This window comes from Sinohyriopsis cumingii, chromosome 6, assembly GCF_028554795.1.
Source record: "Sinohyriopsis cumingii isolate HCF-2022 chromosome 6, ASM2855479v2, whole genome shotgun sequence".
Taxonomy (NCBI): domain Eukaryota; kingdom Metazoa; phylum Mollusca; class Bivalvia; order Unionida; family Unionidae; genus Sinohyriopsis; species Sinohyriopsis cumingii.
Window position 1 is genome coordinate 56,059,847 of NC_142966.1, and position 19,554 is coordinate 56,079,400.

General features: G+C 33.0%; 1 protein-coding gene across 3 annotated transcripts in view; it reads left to right on the forward strand.

Annotated features, from left to right (window-relative positions):
* Positions 1-15,767, forward strand: part of LOC149796978 (protein mono-ADP-ribosyltransferase PARP15-like) — a 76,567-nt gene extending 60,800 nt beyond the window's left edge. For all 3 annotated transcript variants that reach the window (XM_089961665.1, XM_089961664.1, XM_089961666.1), the window contains one exon: positions 1,518-15,767. In XM_089961665.1, the coding sequence (XP_089817791.1) occupies positions 1,518-1,777 (260 nt within the window). In that variant the 3' untranslated portion in view covers positions 1,778-15,767. The remainder of the gene's footprint in view (positions 1-1,517) is intronic.
* Positions 15,768-19,554: the final 3,787 nt, after the last annotated feature.

Below are 19,554 nucleotides of genomic sequence, written 5' to 3' on the forward strand. Positions count from 1 at the left end.
TTTTTCAATGCTATCTTTGGTATCATATAATCATTCATCTTCCTGTAATATACACTGATGGCTTTTTCAATGCTATCTTTGGTATCATATAATCATTCATCTTCCTGTAATATACACTGATGGCTTTTTCAATGCTATCTTTGGTATCATATTATCATTCATCTTCCTGTAATATACACTGATGGCTTTTTCAATGCTATCTTTGGTATCATATTATCATTCATCTTCCTGTAATATACACTGATGGCTTTTTCAAGTCTATCTGGTGGCTAGATGAAACCTTCTGAAGCCATGTGAGTGTATTTGCTGTGCACAAAATACATGTACCTACATCTAGGTTCAGTTCTTTATTGGAAATAAGCACTTGATCAGGGTCTTACGGTTGGTGCGTGCATGCCAGGTAATGTGTGCCACAACCTGTAATGACTTTGGTTTGATTCTTAATAGTGGATGAATTCTAATTTTCTAACCAATACAGTAGAACTTTCATTATCTGTCAGGGTGTGGGAATGCAACCATGATGGATATGAGAATAGACAGATAAAAGGCTATGTACATTAAAAGTATTATACAATAGACCGGGTCATCAAAAAATGATAATATCTACATATGTACATGTACCTGTTTTTAATATTTTACGTACAATGCCCTGACGGTTAAAAGAGACTAACTGTTAATCCGGTGCTGGATAAACAAAGTTCTACTGTATGTACGTATATATATATATATATATATATATATATATATATATATATATATATATATATATATATATATATATATAGAGAGAGAGAGAGAGAGAGAGAGAGAGAGAGAGAGAGCACTCAAAACCAGACTCGTACTCGTACTCCATACTATTCCAGTATCCCCACAAGATCAGATGGGGGAGGGATATTCCAAATATTTTTCTTCTTTAATATCATAGCTTTTTGCAGTAAAATCCCTCCACTCTGAAATCAGAAACAAACTTTAATCCCAATGTAAATTGTATACACTAAAAATACAGACTTTCAACATTGCTTTCAAAAAAAGCTGGAAAGGAAAAAGTTTCATGGACAGGTTGTCTTGATTGAATATTTGCACACAGTGGATGGTATATTTGTTGCTGCCATGTGAAATCTAAAAAAAAAAGAACAAAGATTACATCAGTTTGAGATATTTATCATAGTCACAGATCTCAGTGGGGTTTGGAACTTGGAATATTTAAAACTAAACTGAAGCTTATAAGGTCTAAGTGCACTTTACAAATGTTTAGCTGAACATAATGGTGCCTTCACTGCATCAGATCACAACTTAATAAAGTTTTCAAGTGCAAAATACAAGTTTTCCAAGTTAACAATGGCAGTAATGATATTTCATTGCACCTAATTGAAAATTGGTCAAACTTACACAGACATTTTGACAAATTTACCAATGAGGTCTGTTTGAGGTTCTTAGTTCTGTTCATATCTCAGTATAGTTTTTTTTGAAAAATGTGCCAGACATTTGGATGATGTTTTGAATGCCTCATATTTCAGATCCAAGACAGCAAAGGGACACAAAGGAAAAACATATGTTTCTGTGCAGGGTGAGCATGGGTGAAATTGGCGTATATAACAAAGCTACGAAGCTGAAAAAGGCTCCATGTATGCAATCAGGCTGTGAAAGTGACAAGTGTGGACATGAGAACCGATATGACAGTGTTGTTGGTGATGGAATATGGATCTTTCGAGAGTTCCTGATTTATGAGAGATATCAGTCTTACCCTGAGTATGTTGTCACTTACCAAAGGTGTTAGTAGTGACATACTAGTGATCCTAAGAATTTACCTGTATTTAAATTTTAGATGTTACCATATACACTGTTGTGTGGAGTCTCCAATTTTGCATCGATAGCATGAAAATGAGCATCATGGTAAGGTAATGATGCTTTAAAAAAATTAGTTTACATTTTTGTTTTTCAAGATATTACAAAATGGACTTATAAAATGTAGAATTATTTTTATGATATTCCTGACAGGCTAAACAAAGTGGATTGTAAAATTGAATTTTCCCATGGAATATTTGGGTTGTCTAAAATATGACAAAATAATGTCACTGCAAGAGTTAAAATATAAGCTAGAATAAAACAGGATGTTGTCTTGAAATTTTATAAAAGTTATTTTACAAATAAATTGTACATTTACTTTCTTTTTATATACTTGAGAATATTAAGAACTTTTGACAGTAAGGATCATTATTGAAAAAGATTTATCTGGTAGTACATGTAGGCATGCAGATGAGGAAATATGAAGGGTTTGAATTGATCAATGGAAAATAGAATGGACAGATAAAACAGTAAAGAGTGACATAAGAGTTTGGGAAATTATATAACAGGTAGATTTTTAGGAAGTTTTATTATCATTAATTTTGTAAATACCTATGCACAGTGTAATTTGTTGATAGGGCATGTAATTGTACATGAATGAATGGAGAGAGAATGTTGACAAGGGAAATAACTTTGAACTGAAAAGTTGTCACCTATTTATTCTGATACAGCAACATGCTTCAACACAATCTTTGACAACCTAACTTTTGCGATTAGTCTGCAAGCTCATCAAATTGAGTTGGACTTGAAAAGGGCAGAGAGTTTCATTGGCCAGCATTAATTTAGGGAGGGGCCTATTTATCAACTGTTTGGGCTGCTTTAAGACTAGAAAGTCAGTGAATCCAATATATTACAATTAAAATGTAACTGATAAGTTAAATATAAACATGTAATACTACTTTTCAAAAGTTGCTTTATTGTAGTAAGCAATCACAGTGTCACACAAAGATGGTCTTGAAAATAACATTCCTAATTTTCCAGCATATATTCATTACATACTGGTATAAGTTGCATTCATTATATACCAGTATATAGCTGTATTTTTTGTGCGTACAGACAAGAACGAGAGATATAGAATTATATGCATGTTATTAAACTTAAAATATTCCTATAACATGAAAGTGAGTAAAATGATGAAACATGTATGCTTCAAACTAACCAAATCAGTTGAGTAAATAGTCTACAGAGTTACTTCTGTCTCAACCATTTACTCTCCAAGTATTGTTTAGAACGTAAAAACATGATGCTGTCAGCATAATGGACAAGGGAGACAATTCAGAGTTCATTGCAGCCAAAAAGGCACTTGAATATACAATAATTAAAATATTAGTCATATAAGCCTTTGAAGACCATCTTAAGAAGAAAAAAGAAATTGTTTTAAAGATCTTATGGTATTGTATATATGTTTTTGAAAAGAATGGGTAACATGAAAAATGTTCATGATTTTTCATAAAAGCAGAATAATCACCTGATCATCCTTTAAAAAAAATGTTTACATACTTTACCAGAAATTTGTATTTGTTAATGTTGTCATAAGGAATGATGATATTTTTACATTCCTTTGTCCTCCAATTGAATAAAAGAAGATAAATATATAAAGGGAAGTTTTAAAAAAATATTAATGTTTTCTAAAGTATAAGATACATATACATTTGATGACTGGCATTAATCTTCTCTGTCCGTCTGTCTGTCACTTTCTCTCTCACTATATATATATACATACACACAGTGAAACCCTTAAAACCAAGTACCTGTGGGAAGAACTTTAATTTTCAGTTTACTGATGGTATAGCAAATGTAAATGTATTTTTAAATAAAAGTGGATGTACAAGTAGATATTAAATGTTTCCCCTAGCTTCTACAATACAGGTTTTGGCACAGATTCAGACTTTCTAATCAGGCTACATTTCATCCTGTAAATATAGTTCACTTAGCTGGTCATTCTACAATTGAGTGAAGACAAATGACAGTCATGACTACTTAAACACAGATATTTAACGATTTGTCTTTGAAAATTATTTGAATGAACCAGACTTTTTGAAGACTGTTTTGTCAGTCTGCTATGGCAACATATCATCAGAATTAAAGCTGCAGGTTTATTGAAGCCTGGTTATTAAATTTTAAAGAAAAAATATGTTCTACAGAATATTAGAAAATAAGTACATTTTTTCTTAATTGGCTTATCAATAAGCATTTAGTTATTAAAAGTTGGCAATTAAAATCTGTCCTTTCTTTAAGGTGAAAATACTTTGAATTAGCCTATTGTTGACCATAATCTGTGTAAGTGCATTTCAAATATTATTTCTACCTTGTGTAACCATGGGACATTTTGCCTCACTGATAAACCTGTAACAGTATTTGCTAATGGCAGTTTAGAACCCACATTTTGTTTTTTTGCTATCGGAGTTGAGGTGTTTCACTTTACTGAAGAAAAGAAAATTATGATATTATGGTAATTAAAGAAGTAAAAATTAAGGAGCGAACAAATATTTCAGTTTAGAGGATATTACCAACAATTTGATGTGATGGGGCAGATGCCTGACACATTCTGGTTTTTAAATTTCTATATATCAGTAGATGGAGAAAATATCTTGCTCTGATTTACAGCCAGATAACAATATATTACATTCATTATGTCTGTGAAAGAAAGGAATTATCTTGAGATTCAAGAAAAGAAAATAACTTCCACCCCCCACCCCCCAATTAAATGGTTAGTACCTTATTGTTGATGAATTTGCAATGTGGTGTATCATAATTATTGCATAAGTTGTAATTGAAAACTATTAAGCTTACACTATAACTGACACCTTGTGAAAAGACAATGAGCTGACATCAGACAGCTTGTTGATCAATGTAAGAAGAGTTGACACTGAAACCTACAATTTACTAGCCACTCTATTAATTATTGTGTCTTAAAAAATGAAAACATGCTGTTAATATGATTAAATTCTTAACAAAATTACTCATGAATTTTGATACATTCCTTAAATAGCAAAATACCAGTACAGTGAAAAAGTATCATGATCTTTGTTGTTTTCAGTTTGACTTATAAGCAAGAATCTTTGGTATATTTAGGAAATGGATTTTTGGTTGCATGCTATTTTGTTGTGCTGTTTTTTTTTTTTTTTTTCCGCAAATTGGGGAAAACAATCTACCTCTTATCACTTGGGTATTTTCTGGATCAAAAACATAGGTCTTCTGCTTTGGTCTGGGTAATTTTCATTTGTGTCACAAATAAAATGAGTTATGTCCCTTGCATCATTTGACATTTGTGCTAACATAACAGTCATCATGAGCTTACTTTTGGTTGTTTTGAAACATGTCTCTTGGAAGACACAAATGTTCTTGGTAACGATTCTTTTATGTCTGACTGTAAAACTATAATTTGACAAGTTTAAAGTTTAAAAGTGATAATTGAAATTAAAAGCATTTAATAAGATTGTAGAGAAATTAAGGAGGATTAATTTATTTTTGCAACCACATTCGATATACAGTTTGCTAGAAGTAATCAGTAAAACAAATAATATAAACCCTTACATGCCAGCAAAACAGGGTATGTGTTGTTAGCAGTTGGAGTTGACTTAAAAGCAAGTGTATCTGGTACTTAGAGAATAGGGTAATATATAGGATTGATGTTGTCTGTAGCTCCAACTTTGCATTTTGTTTCCTCCCAGTTCAGGCTGTAACTATTGTGTGACACACAGACATTAAACTTGTACTATGGATGCATCTCAAGATGAACTTGAGTGCACCAATACTGGCTTGCATTGATCTACTTTACAAGGATCATTTCAGAATTAATATATGTCATGTCTGGGTTTGTATTGTTCACCGTCTGCCACCAAACCTACTCTGAGAGTGCATCTTGTGTTTAATGTGTTATGTACCAAATGTGGTTTGCTATGGTCTACTTTCCAAGATTTACTTAAATTGCATGGATGCAATTTGAATTCAGGTATGTTGTATAACAAAACTGGATCACTGTGACCTACTTTTTAATATTTATTGAACTTTGCTGCAAAATCTGGTCCATTTTTCACCACTCACCACCAAACATGCACCATGTGTGCAGCTTGGAATAAAGGTATATTATTTACCAAAAATGAATCACCATGACCTAGTTCTGAGGGTTATTGAAGATTGTTTTTAAGACACTGATTCATGCCACAGAAGCAGGGTGTCATGCAAGTTCCTGCTCATTTACAACTATACTTTATTATCATGAATTTTGTTTATGATTTCTTGAGGAGATCCAATTCAGTTTAGCAAGTTGGTATTTGCATCATGTGTTACATGAATCAAGTATCGTGTTGAACATAGCCAGAGAAAACAAACTTTAAAATGAAACTCCAGATATCCTGAAGGATAAATGATCACAATCATAACAAGAAGTCATAAGGTGTGTACTGTATGTACTTGCTTGTAGTTGAGTACAACTGCAAACAGAGGGAGACCCAGCTGGCTGAGTTGAAAAAGCACTAACCTCTACTGATCACTGCCATCTCACCTCTATCTGCATGAGTTGGAGTCTCAAGCTTGGCCAGTGTGGCTATGTGAGAAAGCTTGCAAGTAGTTCCCATGGGTTGGTGGTTTTCACCAGGATTTTTCCCATGTTCTTCCTTCACCAGTTATACTGGCTGCCATGTATAACCTATTTTGCTGAGAAATGGCGTTAAACCCAAAAGCAACAACAACAGACTGCACAGATCCAGATCAGGGGTCACGCTACAAGGTGAAGTGGGCGACTAAGTTGCTTAAAAAATGTAAACTTCACCTTCTTCTGCTAGGAAAGTGAAAATGACTTCGCCCTGTAATTTTTTGTAGAGGAACATTGAAAGACCAACCTTTTTGAGATGCTCCCTCGCTTCGTTTAAGTTAGTTCCAGGGTAAAGTTTTTATCAAATCGAAATGTAGGCTTCAAGCCATAAATAGTTGGTGTTGATATCATTTATGCTGACAAACTCTTGCACATTCATAGGCATGTATTTTGATAGCTGATTGACCATTAACCCTTTCCCCGAGTAAGTTAGCAACTATTACTGTCCGATTTCCACAAGTGAGCTTATCCTTTGATGATAAAAACATATAAACTTGTGTTTCGAAACTTAAACTTATGTAAATAGCAATTTGTGTTTTAAGAATAAAATTGGTTTTGTGAATATTTTAACTTCTGTTTGTACATTATATTCTTCATAAAAGTCAGTTTGGAACTGTAAGTGATACTGTCATTGGAAAATAATGGCAGACAATGCCATGTCTGGGAGGTACCGCTTTATTAGACTGTCTCTTTTCATAAACCTCTTGGCAAATATATTCAGGAAATTATACAGTTCATAGAAAACAGAGTCTTAAATTACGTTATTAAAGATTTAGCTTTAAATACTATTATGTAGATCAGAAACATACAGGACAATGCTATGTTTTGGAATTTGAGAGATGCTGTAAAGTCGAGGTTGAATTCTGAGTTTACTCATTTTTGTGAAAATATGACGGAAAAAAACAACAACTAAAACCTAAGAAAATCAGACAAAAAGCAAATCAAATACTTTTTAATCAATACATAACCTTCCACCAAGTACGTAGACAAATAACAAAACCTTATATTTGCATTGCTATCAATGGACTTTTGTAACCTCAGTGGTTACGGTAAGAAAACCCCTCTGTCTAAAGATACATGCACTTGCATGTTATCTGTGTCAATATGGTTGGAATAAAAAGGGTTTATTCTATTGATATCATTGTGTCATCTATGAAAAGTTACCATAAAGTTTTATCGGCAAGAAAGAAATTAGGATGAATAGTATCATCTGAAAGACGTGTGCATTTGCTCTCATGTACATGGCACAGGGTTTTTAAACTGCCATTCATATAACTTTTAGAAAGTAAAAGGACATATTCTTGATTAAGGGTAGTTGATTACGCATTTATACTAACATACAATTACAATACTGTAATCTAGTTAATCAGTTCAAATTCATTACAGTGTATAGCTTCTGTTGTTCTCTTTTCAAGTCATGTTGCCAAAATACACTGAATATGAATATGATAGTTTTTAAACATGCAACAAATGTGTTTATAATATACAGAAATCAGAAAATTTTCTACTTGAAAATAAAGTAATGCTTAAGACCAGTGCTATATGCAAATATGCATTCTGGGAAATAGATGGCATAATTCAAATATTCAAATAAGAGAATGAAAACAACATGTATGTATGTATATATATGTATATGTGTGTGTATATATATATATATATATATATATATATATATATATATATATATATAGTGTCTTGCTTTGCTCCCACTGCTCCCTGTTTCACTCTCATTTCTCGCTGTTCTGTCCAAAAGAAGAAGTCACTTCACCCTAAAAATCAAGTCTAGCTTAACCTCTGCAGATCTACCATTGTTTAATGTATTCACAGACATGGGTCTGTGCAATTTGTTAGTAGTAAAGCAAACAACATAGACCCTGGTCTGCTGGCACATTGTGTGATGGCAGAATAGAGTGTGTTGTTTGCAGTTTGACTCAAGTATATATGGTATTTGTAATGAAATTAAATATTTAAATATTTTTTGTTATTTTATAGTGTCTCCTTATTTTGTCTGCATTGTGGATTGTTCAGAAATATTAGCCAGGTCATTATAAAAATTATATATAATACATGATGTTAATTAAATGGGAAAACTTATTTTTAAAATCCCACTGATTGTCTCTCAACCTGTTAAGAAAAATCCTTGATAGCTGTCTGAGTGTAATTATCTGAAATGTATTTGTACAAAATATTTCAAATTCATTACCATTTCATGTATTCCTTTTTATATAAATTGAATTTTTTTTAATGTTAAAGTTTCAGTGAATAATATTTACCTCACTAAAGGTTGGATTTGCTGGTAAACTGAGGTAATGTTAAACTCTTGTCATATCAGAAGAGCTTGTGTAATGGTCTCTTGCCTATTGTCCAGTGTGTAATGGCCTCTTGTCTGTTGTCCAGTGTGTAATGGTCTCTTGTCTGTTGTCCAGTGTGTAATGGCTTCTTGTCTGTTGTCCAGTGTGTAATGATCTCTTGTCTGTTGTCCAGTGTGTAATGGTCTCTTGTCTGTTGTCCAGTGTGTAATGGCCTCTTGTCTGTTGTCCAGTGTGTAATGGTCTCTTGTCTGTTGTCCAGTGTGTAATGGTCTCTTGTCTGTTGTCCAGTGTGTAATGGTCTCTTTGACTGTTGTCCAGTGTGTAATGGTCTCTTTGACAGTTGACCAGTGTGTAATGGTCTCTTTGACTGTTGTCCAGTGTGTAATGGTCTCTTTGACTGTTGTCCAGTGTGTAATGGTCTCTTTGACTGTTGTCCAGTGTGTAATGGTCTCTTTGACTGTTGTCCAGTGTGTAATGGTCTCTTGTCTGTTGTCCAGTGTGTAATGGTCTCTTTGACTGTTGTCCAGCGTGTAATGGTCTCTTGTCTGTTGTCCAGTGTGTAATAGTCTCTTTGACTGTTGTCCAGTGTGTAATGGTCTCTTGTCTGTTGTCCAGTGTGTAATGGTCTCTTTGACTGTTGTCCAGTGTGTGATGGTCTCTTTGACTGTTGTCAATTGTGTAATGGCCTCTTGTCTGTTGTCCAATATGTAATGGTCTCTTTGACTGTTGTCCAGTGTGTAATGGTCTCTTGTCTGTTGTCCAGTGTGTAATAGTCTCTTTGACTGTTGTCCAGTGTGTAATGGTCTCTTGTCTGTTGTCCAGTGTGTAATGGTCTCATTGACTGTTGTCCAGTGCTCATCATAGCATCACACACATTTGTTATCACTACTCTTTCTAAACTACCATGAAACATTGCATGCACATTCACTGCAAGGTCTAGTTGGTCCTAAATGAAAATGGTGCCCCTCAAATATTGGGTGTGGTCATTATGGCAACCATGTTTAAAATATTATTTGGTACTCCTCCTGAATGGACTATAATATCAAATGGGGTTTTCACTGAAACAATTCTCACGATGTCTGCTTTGTCCAAAATAGTGCTATCTGACATACAGTAAGAAAATTTTATTATCATTACTCTATCAGAAAGGATGCTCATATTGCCACTGGATTTTTTGCTACAAGATTTCTTACTATGTCTAGTTCATCCTAAATAAAAATGGTACTTATCAGACAACTGATATAACCACCATGGCTGTCATTGATATTGCTACATCCCTTAATTTATAGCTATAGTGACATAGAGTTTTCACAAAAAGGTTTATGGTGTGTTTTTGGCCATAGAGGAAAATGGTGCTGATCTAATGTCCAATATGACCACTATTGTAGCCATCTTGTACATTTTTTTATATGTGTATCTCCTAAAAGGATGGTCATATAGACACTGGTTTTCATTAAAACATTTCTTTATATATCTTGTTGGCCCTATATAAAATTGGTCCTAGTCAATGGTGGTGATCTCAAAACTCTTATTACTACTGCTCTTGAAGGGGAGGTTGTATCAGCATGGGGTTTATGGTACAACACTTCTCAATGCATATAGGTCTGAAATGAAAATGATGCCATTTGTTACCTCCCAACATTTGAAAATCTTGTAACAGCTAACTCTCCTTAATTGATAGCTTAACTGGCATGTAAAATAAAATGAAAGGAAGCCACATCTTTCTTGTGATATATGGTTGTTCCTATATGAAAATGATGCTGATCCAACTTTCAAAATGGCAGCTTTGATGGCCTTTATGTGGCTACTTCTCCCAAGCAGATGGTTTTATCAACATGGAGGTTTCACTACAACACCATAGAAATATGTAGCTGGTTCTGATCGAAATGGTGTTCATCTTAACTTTAACATGGCACCACAGTGTCCATCTTAAAAATCTTGTTGTCTCTTGCATGAATGATGGTATTCATGTGGGTTTTCATGAAAACACTTCTTGCAGTATGTAACTAGTTCTGAATGAAAATGATGCTTGTCATCTGACACATGAAGAACATTTGAAAAACAAACATAATTGAACTGTGGGTTTAGTCAGAGGGCCTTTTTTCCTTGTTTTACTTCATTATGCTTATGAACACAGTGAATTTTGACCAGACTTTGTATTTGATTTTTTTTCAATAAACAAATTGAGAGTCAGTGCTCTGATATTGATTATAAGGTCAAAGGTTTATCAGCTGTACTGGCTTGTGAGCATGATAAGGCAAACAAGTATAAATGGACTTTTATGAAACCCAGTAAATTTGTGATGTATAAGAAGAAAACCCAGAATGATGCCACTTTAATGACTTCAGTCTTTTCCCCAAAAATATGTTCAGTAATAGATTTAACGAAATATGTCGGTATACCTTGACACTGAGACAAATTCAGTGATGGTCTATCCATAATATCAGGTTCAGAGTCAAAAGCCATGACAGAACTAGTACTGCGCTCAAGGTACATTGTGAACATGTAAACTAGGACATGTAAGAAAATAGCTCTTTTACCTAATTTGGTATGATGTCTTTTCTAAACAATATCAGAGATGGTTTCAATACTCAGCAGATAAAAAGAATCAAAGGACAGAAGAGATGGACTTGCTTTGGATTATTTTCTTTTGATTCAGTAGAGCATCAGTCTGTTTGAGGGACTCTTGTTCAAACAATTACTGTGTCATCTGTGATAAATATTTTACATATATGTTGATATACTTTGTATGTTTTTTTTCATTATTATGTTTCTTATAATAGATATGCAGTCTGATTCTTCTTGTAATATTGTTATCTAATGTGTCATGTTAATGGTTGTGTGTGTACCATCTTTAGAAAACTGTAAATTGCTAGATTTGAGTAATTAATTTTGGATATTTTACTTATTTTAGTAATGATTATTTTATACCCTTATAATCTTTTGTGTGTTGATAATGTATCAGTTTAATTCATAGAAATTAAAGTGTAGTATTCATGACCTGGTTCTAGTTATATTATACATGTCAAGTCTTTCTTCCTGATACAGATTTTGTTGCAGTATGTCTTGTTGCCATTTTAATAATAACTAAGTTTGAACCAAACATTCATCATATGATGTATAAATTAAAATCAAACTCTTGGCACTTACATTGGCCATTCAAGGTCATGTTTTGTTGTCGGGTCACATGTTAGTGTTTATTCTCAAGGGTTAGTAGTCCTGAGGATTTTTGCAATATCTGCCTTTGAATTTTTGGAACTTTGCCTTTAATTGGGACTGTATAGCCAGGATTGTACTGATGTGCCATTAAACCCCTTACTTAAAGGTTACCTGCATTAAGCAGTCTCTTATCTTAAGCAGACAGATTATCAAGGTCACTGACACTAATTTATCTTGATTATAAAACACTATATAGGAACCAGTTGTATTAAGAATATAAATCTCACTAAAAGAAGACTACAAGTTTCTTTCAAGACAGTCTTAGGGATTTTTATCAAAGGAATCGAGTGTTAGTTGAGTGTTTCTTTTAATTGTCTGACTTCCACAACTCCTTTTATTAAATAAAAAACTGTAGTATAATTAAGAATATAAATGCATATTTTAACCTCTAGCTTGTCTCCATTTAAAATAGCAATTCCAATTTTGTATAAAGAATGACATGGTAGGAATAGCACTCCTGTGTAAGTCCATATCCTATCTTACAGAAGTTTGACAAATTTCAGGTAACAAAGCTTCAAAAAATCATACTCTCTTTGTCTCCTTTTATCATAAATAGACAGTTTTTTTTATATACAAGTAAATTTGTATGTAAAATTTAAAAACAGATTAATAAATGGCTCTCAGTTGTGAGCAAGTGTTCTTTTTGTCAGAGAATATTGAGAAAGGTTTTACTGCATTATATTAGACTTGAGAAAATATTCCTTAATTATGAATGATGACATGGTTTGGATGATTGGCATCCAGTTTATGAATGGCTTATCATTCTTATAAACATCATTTGTGTAATGTTTGTATTTCTTATTTGATATTAAACACATTTTACCTGCTTAATGCATGAGGAAAAACAAACTTGAACAAGCTGAATGGTCTTCCAAGTGAGATATAATTACCATGGTAATTATCAGTAAACTTACATGATGAGAATAAATAAATGGGTCTTGAACTTTTTTAGCTTATGAGATAACATTTTGTATACTTAGTCTGTTTTGTGAATCTTTTGTACTTATTTTGCATTATGAATATCCTTGAAATTTAATGATTTACAAAAAGAATGTCTGCATAAAGTGGTAAAGGAGAGATTGGACAGTCATGGTTCAGCAGTTTGCTTTCCAAAAGCATTGTCACATTATCTGCATGCTCTATGTATCCATAGAATGAAGCAATGTTTGTGTGCTCTATGTATTCATAGAATAAAGTAATGTTTGTGTGCTCTGTGTATCCATAGAATAAAGTAATGTTTGTGTGCTCTGTGTATCCATAGAACAAAGCAATGTTTGTGTTCTTGTGTGTCAAAAGAATAAAGCAATATTTTATCACATTTTCTTTACTGAGTCCTCTAATTATATATTTTTGCTTTCACAGCAGCTTTGGCACAAAATAATTGTTGTGTGTCATTCAGTATTTCCAGTTATATGTTGACCTATTACCTGTATCAATACTAATCAGAAATATTTGCATAGACTTTTAGGAAACATTTGTTGACGCCCTTGACTTTCAAAGCAATGGTAGTACCTCATTTTAAAGTGTCTTACATTAAAAAACGTGTCACAGTCAGAATATACCACCAGTTCAGGATTTTGCTAGGTTTTTTGTCAAGTGATTTTAATGGGAAGCAAGATATCAAAGTCACTTTTCCATTGCGGTTGTTATCAGTAGTTTGATACAGTTTATGTTAAATTTTTTCAGAAATGTTTTGATAGTGATAATGAAATTCAGGTCCCAGCCTTGTTAATTATTTCAGCACTTACACATTACAGTAAACCATGAATGTTACAAATTCCTTACTATAATCAACAGCCACATTGAACCTCAAGGTGTACATATATGAAAGCCATAATAAAATGAACATTCATATCAACACCAGATAATTCATTATAATGAGGGACATATATAAAAGCCTTATAATGAACAATTCATATCAGCACCAGATCACTCATTATAATGAGACATATAAAAGCCTTATAATGAACAATTCATATCAGCACCAGATAATTCATTATAATGAGGGACATGTATAAAAGCCATATTATAATGAATGTTCATATCAACACCAGATAATTCATTATAATGAGGGACATGTATAGAAGCCATATTATAATGAACGTTCATATCAGCACCAGCTCACTCATTATAATGAGGGACTCCTATATAGACAAAAATGTACTTGTGTATTCTTTTGTTTGAAGAAGCACAGAACATATCAGAATAAACAAACTTGTGACAGATCCTTTGATGTTTCTTGTTGAATCTTGATAATGTCAAGTCAAATTCTGTAATAAGTAATAGATTTTATCATATAGTCGGTATACTTTTCTTATAGTATATGCAGTTTCATATTTTTTATAATACCACACGTTAACATATAACTTATGAGATTCTGATTGGTCCAAATAAGACCATGAAATTATTATGTAGTATCCTCTTTGCTGATACTTTTTAATCCTGCCTTCTGGAGTTTTTTGTTTTCAGTGAACACTTTTGCCTACCATTTATCAACTGGACTCATGAAAGTGAATTTGAGAAAATGGTCTCGTCTGTTTCAATATGGCAAATTTACCATCACAGGGGTTTGTTACGTCATGTATAACATATCATAACCCCAAAACGAGAACAATAACAACAAGTAAAACTACAGTTGATAGCGGTGGGTGGGGTGGGGTGGAGGGGCGGTATATCTGGAGCATTGAATCCATCCTGTTTACAAGAATGGTTTAAATGTGAACTTACTGAAGTAAATAAACTCACCTTTGTTCACAGAAGAATGTAGACATAAACCGGTCTCCCCAACTGACAGAACTTTATCCAACCACATTATTCATATTTACATGGCAAACATGTGATGCAAGTCCGGCTCAAAATATACAGTCTAATGTTCCAAATCAAATACTGCAAATATCTGGTCACAAATACATTTCTGTAAATATGTGTATTTCTGCATCCAGTAATCTTCTTTCCACAAAAAATATTTGCAACAATGTAATGTTTAGTTGTGATGTGAAATTTCAAGCTAAACACTGGCACTGTGTTGTGTAGGCCAACTCAGACCAGTACTGTACACCATATCAAACAATTAGACTTCACACGTATTGGACATTTTCTGTTGAAAAATGATTTTGTCTTTTGTAAAATGTTTTGTTTATTTGGATGGATGCCTATTCTTTGATTTATAGTTAGCGAAAATGTATGATCTACTTTTACTATTTCAACTTTTTTGGGACTATTTTTTATGCACAACAAATGAAATGTACAGTGTCTGTCAGAATGAACAAAATTATTTGTTCATTCTGTCTTAATAATTTCTGCTGAAACAAAAACTGTGATACAAGACTCTCAAATGGGTAATGATTTAATATTAAATTTTTTAAACAAGTTAAATAATGTCCAGCTTTTGATTGCCAAGGCTCGCACACACTGGACATGATTCAACTTGTTTCATAAATTCAACATTAAATCCTTACCCCTTTGCGATCCTCTATCTGACAAATTCATTTCAACTTTCAATAAAATAGTTCTTAAAATTATTGTCAGATATGTTTTCTTGTTCATATATTTTATAGTTCTTTTTGAAATGCCGGTACATTCATAATCTTTGATTAGATATTGTACATTTTAATGCTGTTTAATGGAATGGATAAAGTTTTTTATAATTTTGTATTTCATTGCTTTTTAAATGGGGACCAATCCTTTTCTGTGATTAAATATTGAAAATATTGATCCTGTTTGATTGAGAGGATAAAATTTGTTATTGATTCTGTTAATTTAATTTTGTATAGTTAATAAAAAGTTTACTTTCAGAGTTTTCATTCACTATGTTTGTTTACACTTATATCGATTTATCCTAAGACAGTGCTTGCTAGTGGATATGAAATGGCTCATATTATAATGTTTCATTGCACTAATTAATCAATTAGCTGATATTGCATCCATACAGAATTAGTTTATATTTTTTTATCTAATCTTTCCCGATCTGCCGATCACTTATGAATATTACTTGTATTCACTAGAAAGCAGCCTAAACAGAAAATATAATGCTTACTGCATTTAGTCTCATGGCTTTTGTGTCGGACGGCAAACCAGGCCATTGTGATGTAACCAATTTTCAGGAAATGTCTTGGAAACAATGAAATTTTGAAATATTTCCAGAAAATGCAACATAACCTATGCTTATTATTTTTAATATTTTTTGTCCAGCTTAATTCGGAACATAGGCAAGTTAATTCGGTAGGTAAATATATAACTAATGAACTGGATTTCATTAAAACAATGTATAAAACAAAGGAAATATATAAGGAACTTAACGAGTATTATGATGTCTTTAAACTTTGTGGAAATTATAAATGTTGGATCCATACACATTGTTCATTATAACTGAGGTATTCATTATAATAAAGCGTTTTATTTATGTAATCATGTTTTCTGGGGTCCAGTATAGGTTTATAATTATATCAAGGACTTCATGGGGTTAATCACAGCGAAGATTGTATAATTCCTAACTTGTCACGAACTTGATACATACTCAGCCAGTGAACTGATTTGACTACAGTTTACAGTTTTACACGATTGCTGAGGATATACAGATTGATATAAAAAAAAAAGTGTAGATTTTTTTCATGGTTGGCATTAAAGACTGATATCTTGGGGGTGCGGGGATTTCTGCATCTATTTATTAAAGTTCTGTTTAAAATATCTCTGCTTATAGAATCATTGCAAGTGGAGGCATGCATTTTGTAAACAGGGAAAATACAATAAAAATAACGGTAATTCTTTTTACCTAAACATTGGGTTTTGTGCAAAATCTGTTTACCTTATTGATACAAGGTATTATTAACTACATAAAAGCGATATTAAGTGAGGCTAATGGGAGAGGTATTAGGTATATCTAATCTTTTTATGGTTGTATCAGTTTAAATCAAAAGTCAGTAATTAATGATGCAACTTCTTAATTCCTGATTTTCAGCTGACTCTTTTTGCATTAGGACATCACTTATTAGGTTTGAACTGTATTAAAATTATTGCATGCAAACAGTAGGCTTTTTATTTCATTCAGATTGCATACAAATTCAGTTTATATGACTGTGATGGTACAGATGAAAAAAAGAATTAAAATCAGAATAGAAAATGTTTAACAAAGTTTGTTCTTTGTCCCCGCCCCCATTATTTATCCATAATTATTTAGTGATTCGTTGCCCCCAAGGAGAATATAAAGTGAATAGCCTAAGCTATTTCTCACCTGACAACAATTTAGATGAAACTTCAACTGACTTCTTTGTTAGCAAGTGCTTTGCACAGCAGTGTCAAGAACCAATATAAATGAGTCCATCAACCAGAATTCATGATATGGTGTAGAGCATTTGTCTCTCTTCCTTCTGTTTTTCTTTCTTTCATTCTTTCTTTTCTTCTTCTATGCCAACACAGCATAATATAAACGCACACGCATGAACATGCACACATGCCAGGCAAACGGACAGTTTTTGTTTCATGGTATTTTATTTCTTTAACGATTTTCTGTATGGTTCAGTGATTCAAAAACTACACCAAGGAACTTTCCTCCCTTGCATCAGCAGCATCCAGCATCTTCAATGCTGTTGATGCATGTTGGTTTGATTCATGTCGCATTACACAGGACAATTACTCATCCTCTGTTCCCAACCAGGTCAAAATTGTGCAGAGAAAAACTTTACTACTTGTTGGCCCTTAATAAGTGAGACCTGTGATATGTTAAGAGACTGAGAATGTCCACATTTTGTGATACTTTGTCTCATCAGACGGTGCTACGCTTACTCCTGGTTACCTGAATTTTCAATACCACAGATTTACTGAGACGTTGTGAAGCAAAGTAAAGACAAAGCAGATATGTCTTTAAAAATGTAATTACTTTTCACAAGCAAAATGCGCAAACTTACATTCAAAAGAAGCATTTTAAGTGTATCTGCCAGTCACCTCTAATTTTTACATACAAAAAAATTAGAGGAAGTAAGAAAGCACATAACATTGAGACATAAGCTTTGGGTCTTAATTTTACTCGTGCCATGATGTTGTTGTTTTTGTTGTTGTTATAGCGTTTAACGCCACTTTTCAACACAAGATACGCTGTACATGGCGGCCAGTATTAATGGTGGAGGAAGAAACCGGGAAAGAACCATCGACCCATGAGAAGCTACCGGCAAGCATTCTCATATATCCACGTTGGCTGAGCCCGAGAATACGAACCTACGCAGACAGAGGTGAGATTGCAGTGATCCGTAACGGTAAGCGCTTTAGACCACTCGGGGGCCCTACGGTGCCATGATGTAACAACCTTCCAAAAACTGTTGGCCAGTCATGAATCTTGAGCTTCATAGGTTCCGTGAGAAATTGGATTGACTAAAATTACTTACTGATTACAAACGTTAATGAAACTTGCAGGAATGCTTGGAATTAATCTTTTAAAAATGTTAAATTAAAAATACTTTTCATGTGAAAAGTAATTACTTACTGATAAAAGTAAAAAAAAAACTCTGCTGGCATGATGACGTATACATTAAACTGCACAGGTTTGAAAAATACCTGTGATCGGTGATTAATGTAACAACGTTTGACAAGATGGAAAAATCACACCATTTTTACATTTTCTGGTTCTTAACTTTACACATATGTATCCCCCACCCCCATATTATATCCTACACTGTACAAGATGTGTGAGCGATCACTAAACAGGAAAACGTCTCATTAAAATGACACCAGAATTACTAAAAAGATTTATTGGTTAGGAGTAACTTCACAAGTTTAAAATGCACCAAGATTACTAATAAATTGACTGGTTAAGTGTAACTTCACCACATTAAAATGACACCAAGATTGCTAAAAAAAAATATGTTGTTAGGAGTAGCTTCTCCACATTAAAATTACACCAAGATTAATTTTAAAAAGTCCATTGGTTAGGAGTAACCTCTGCACATCAAAAGGACACAAAGATTACAAAAACTTTGATGGTTAGGAGTAACTTCTCCACATTAAATTGACAACAAAATTACTATTAAAAAATATGTTGGTTTGGAGTGACTTCCACACATTAAAATGACACCAATATTAATTAATATTAAAAAACTGTTGGGTATGTGTAACTTCTCCACATTACTATAACACCAAGATTAATAAAAATAGTATATAAAAAGACACTGAGAAATGGTGGGATAGGGTTAAAAATATATTTTCTTGAATTCCAAATCTTATCTCTTATTATACATTTATCTAAGGAATTATATATTAGAATGGCTTTAAACTAGCAGCCTTCACTCGGAACTTAATACATCCATGGTTTGGGCCCATTTTTAAGAATCAAGCTTGCATCGGGTGACGTGTTTTTTTTTGTGTGTGTGTGTGTGTGTGTGTGTGTGTGTGTGTTATGAAGTGTAATAGATAAGTTTACAGTGTTGAGTGATGACAGGGGTCAGTATTTCTTGTAACTCACTTGCCACGGGGATTTTTCCCTGAACCCTGTTTTGCTGCAGTCTTTGCCAACATATGTGTAGATATCAATGACGATTTATGATTTTACCCTTTATTAAATTTTTTCATCGTCCCACCTTTACCCGCTCGTTC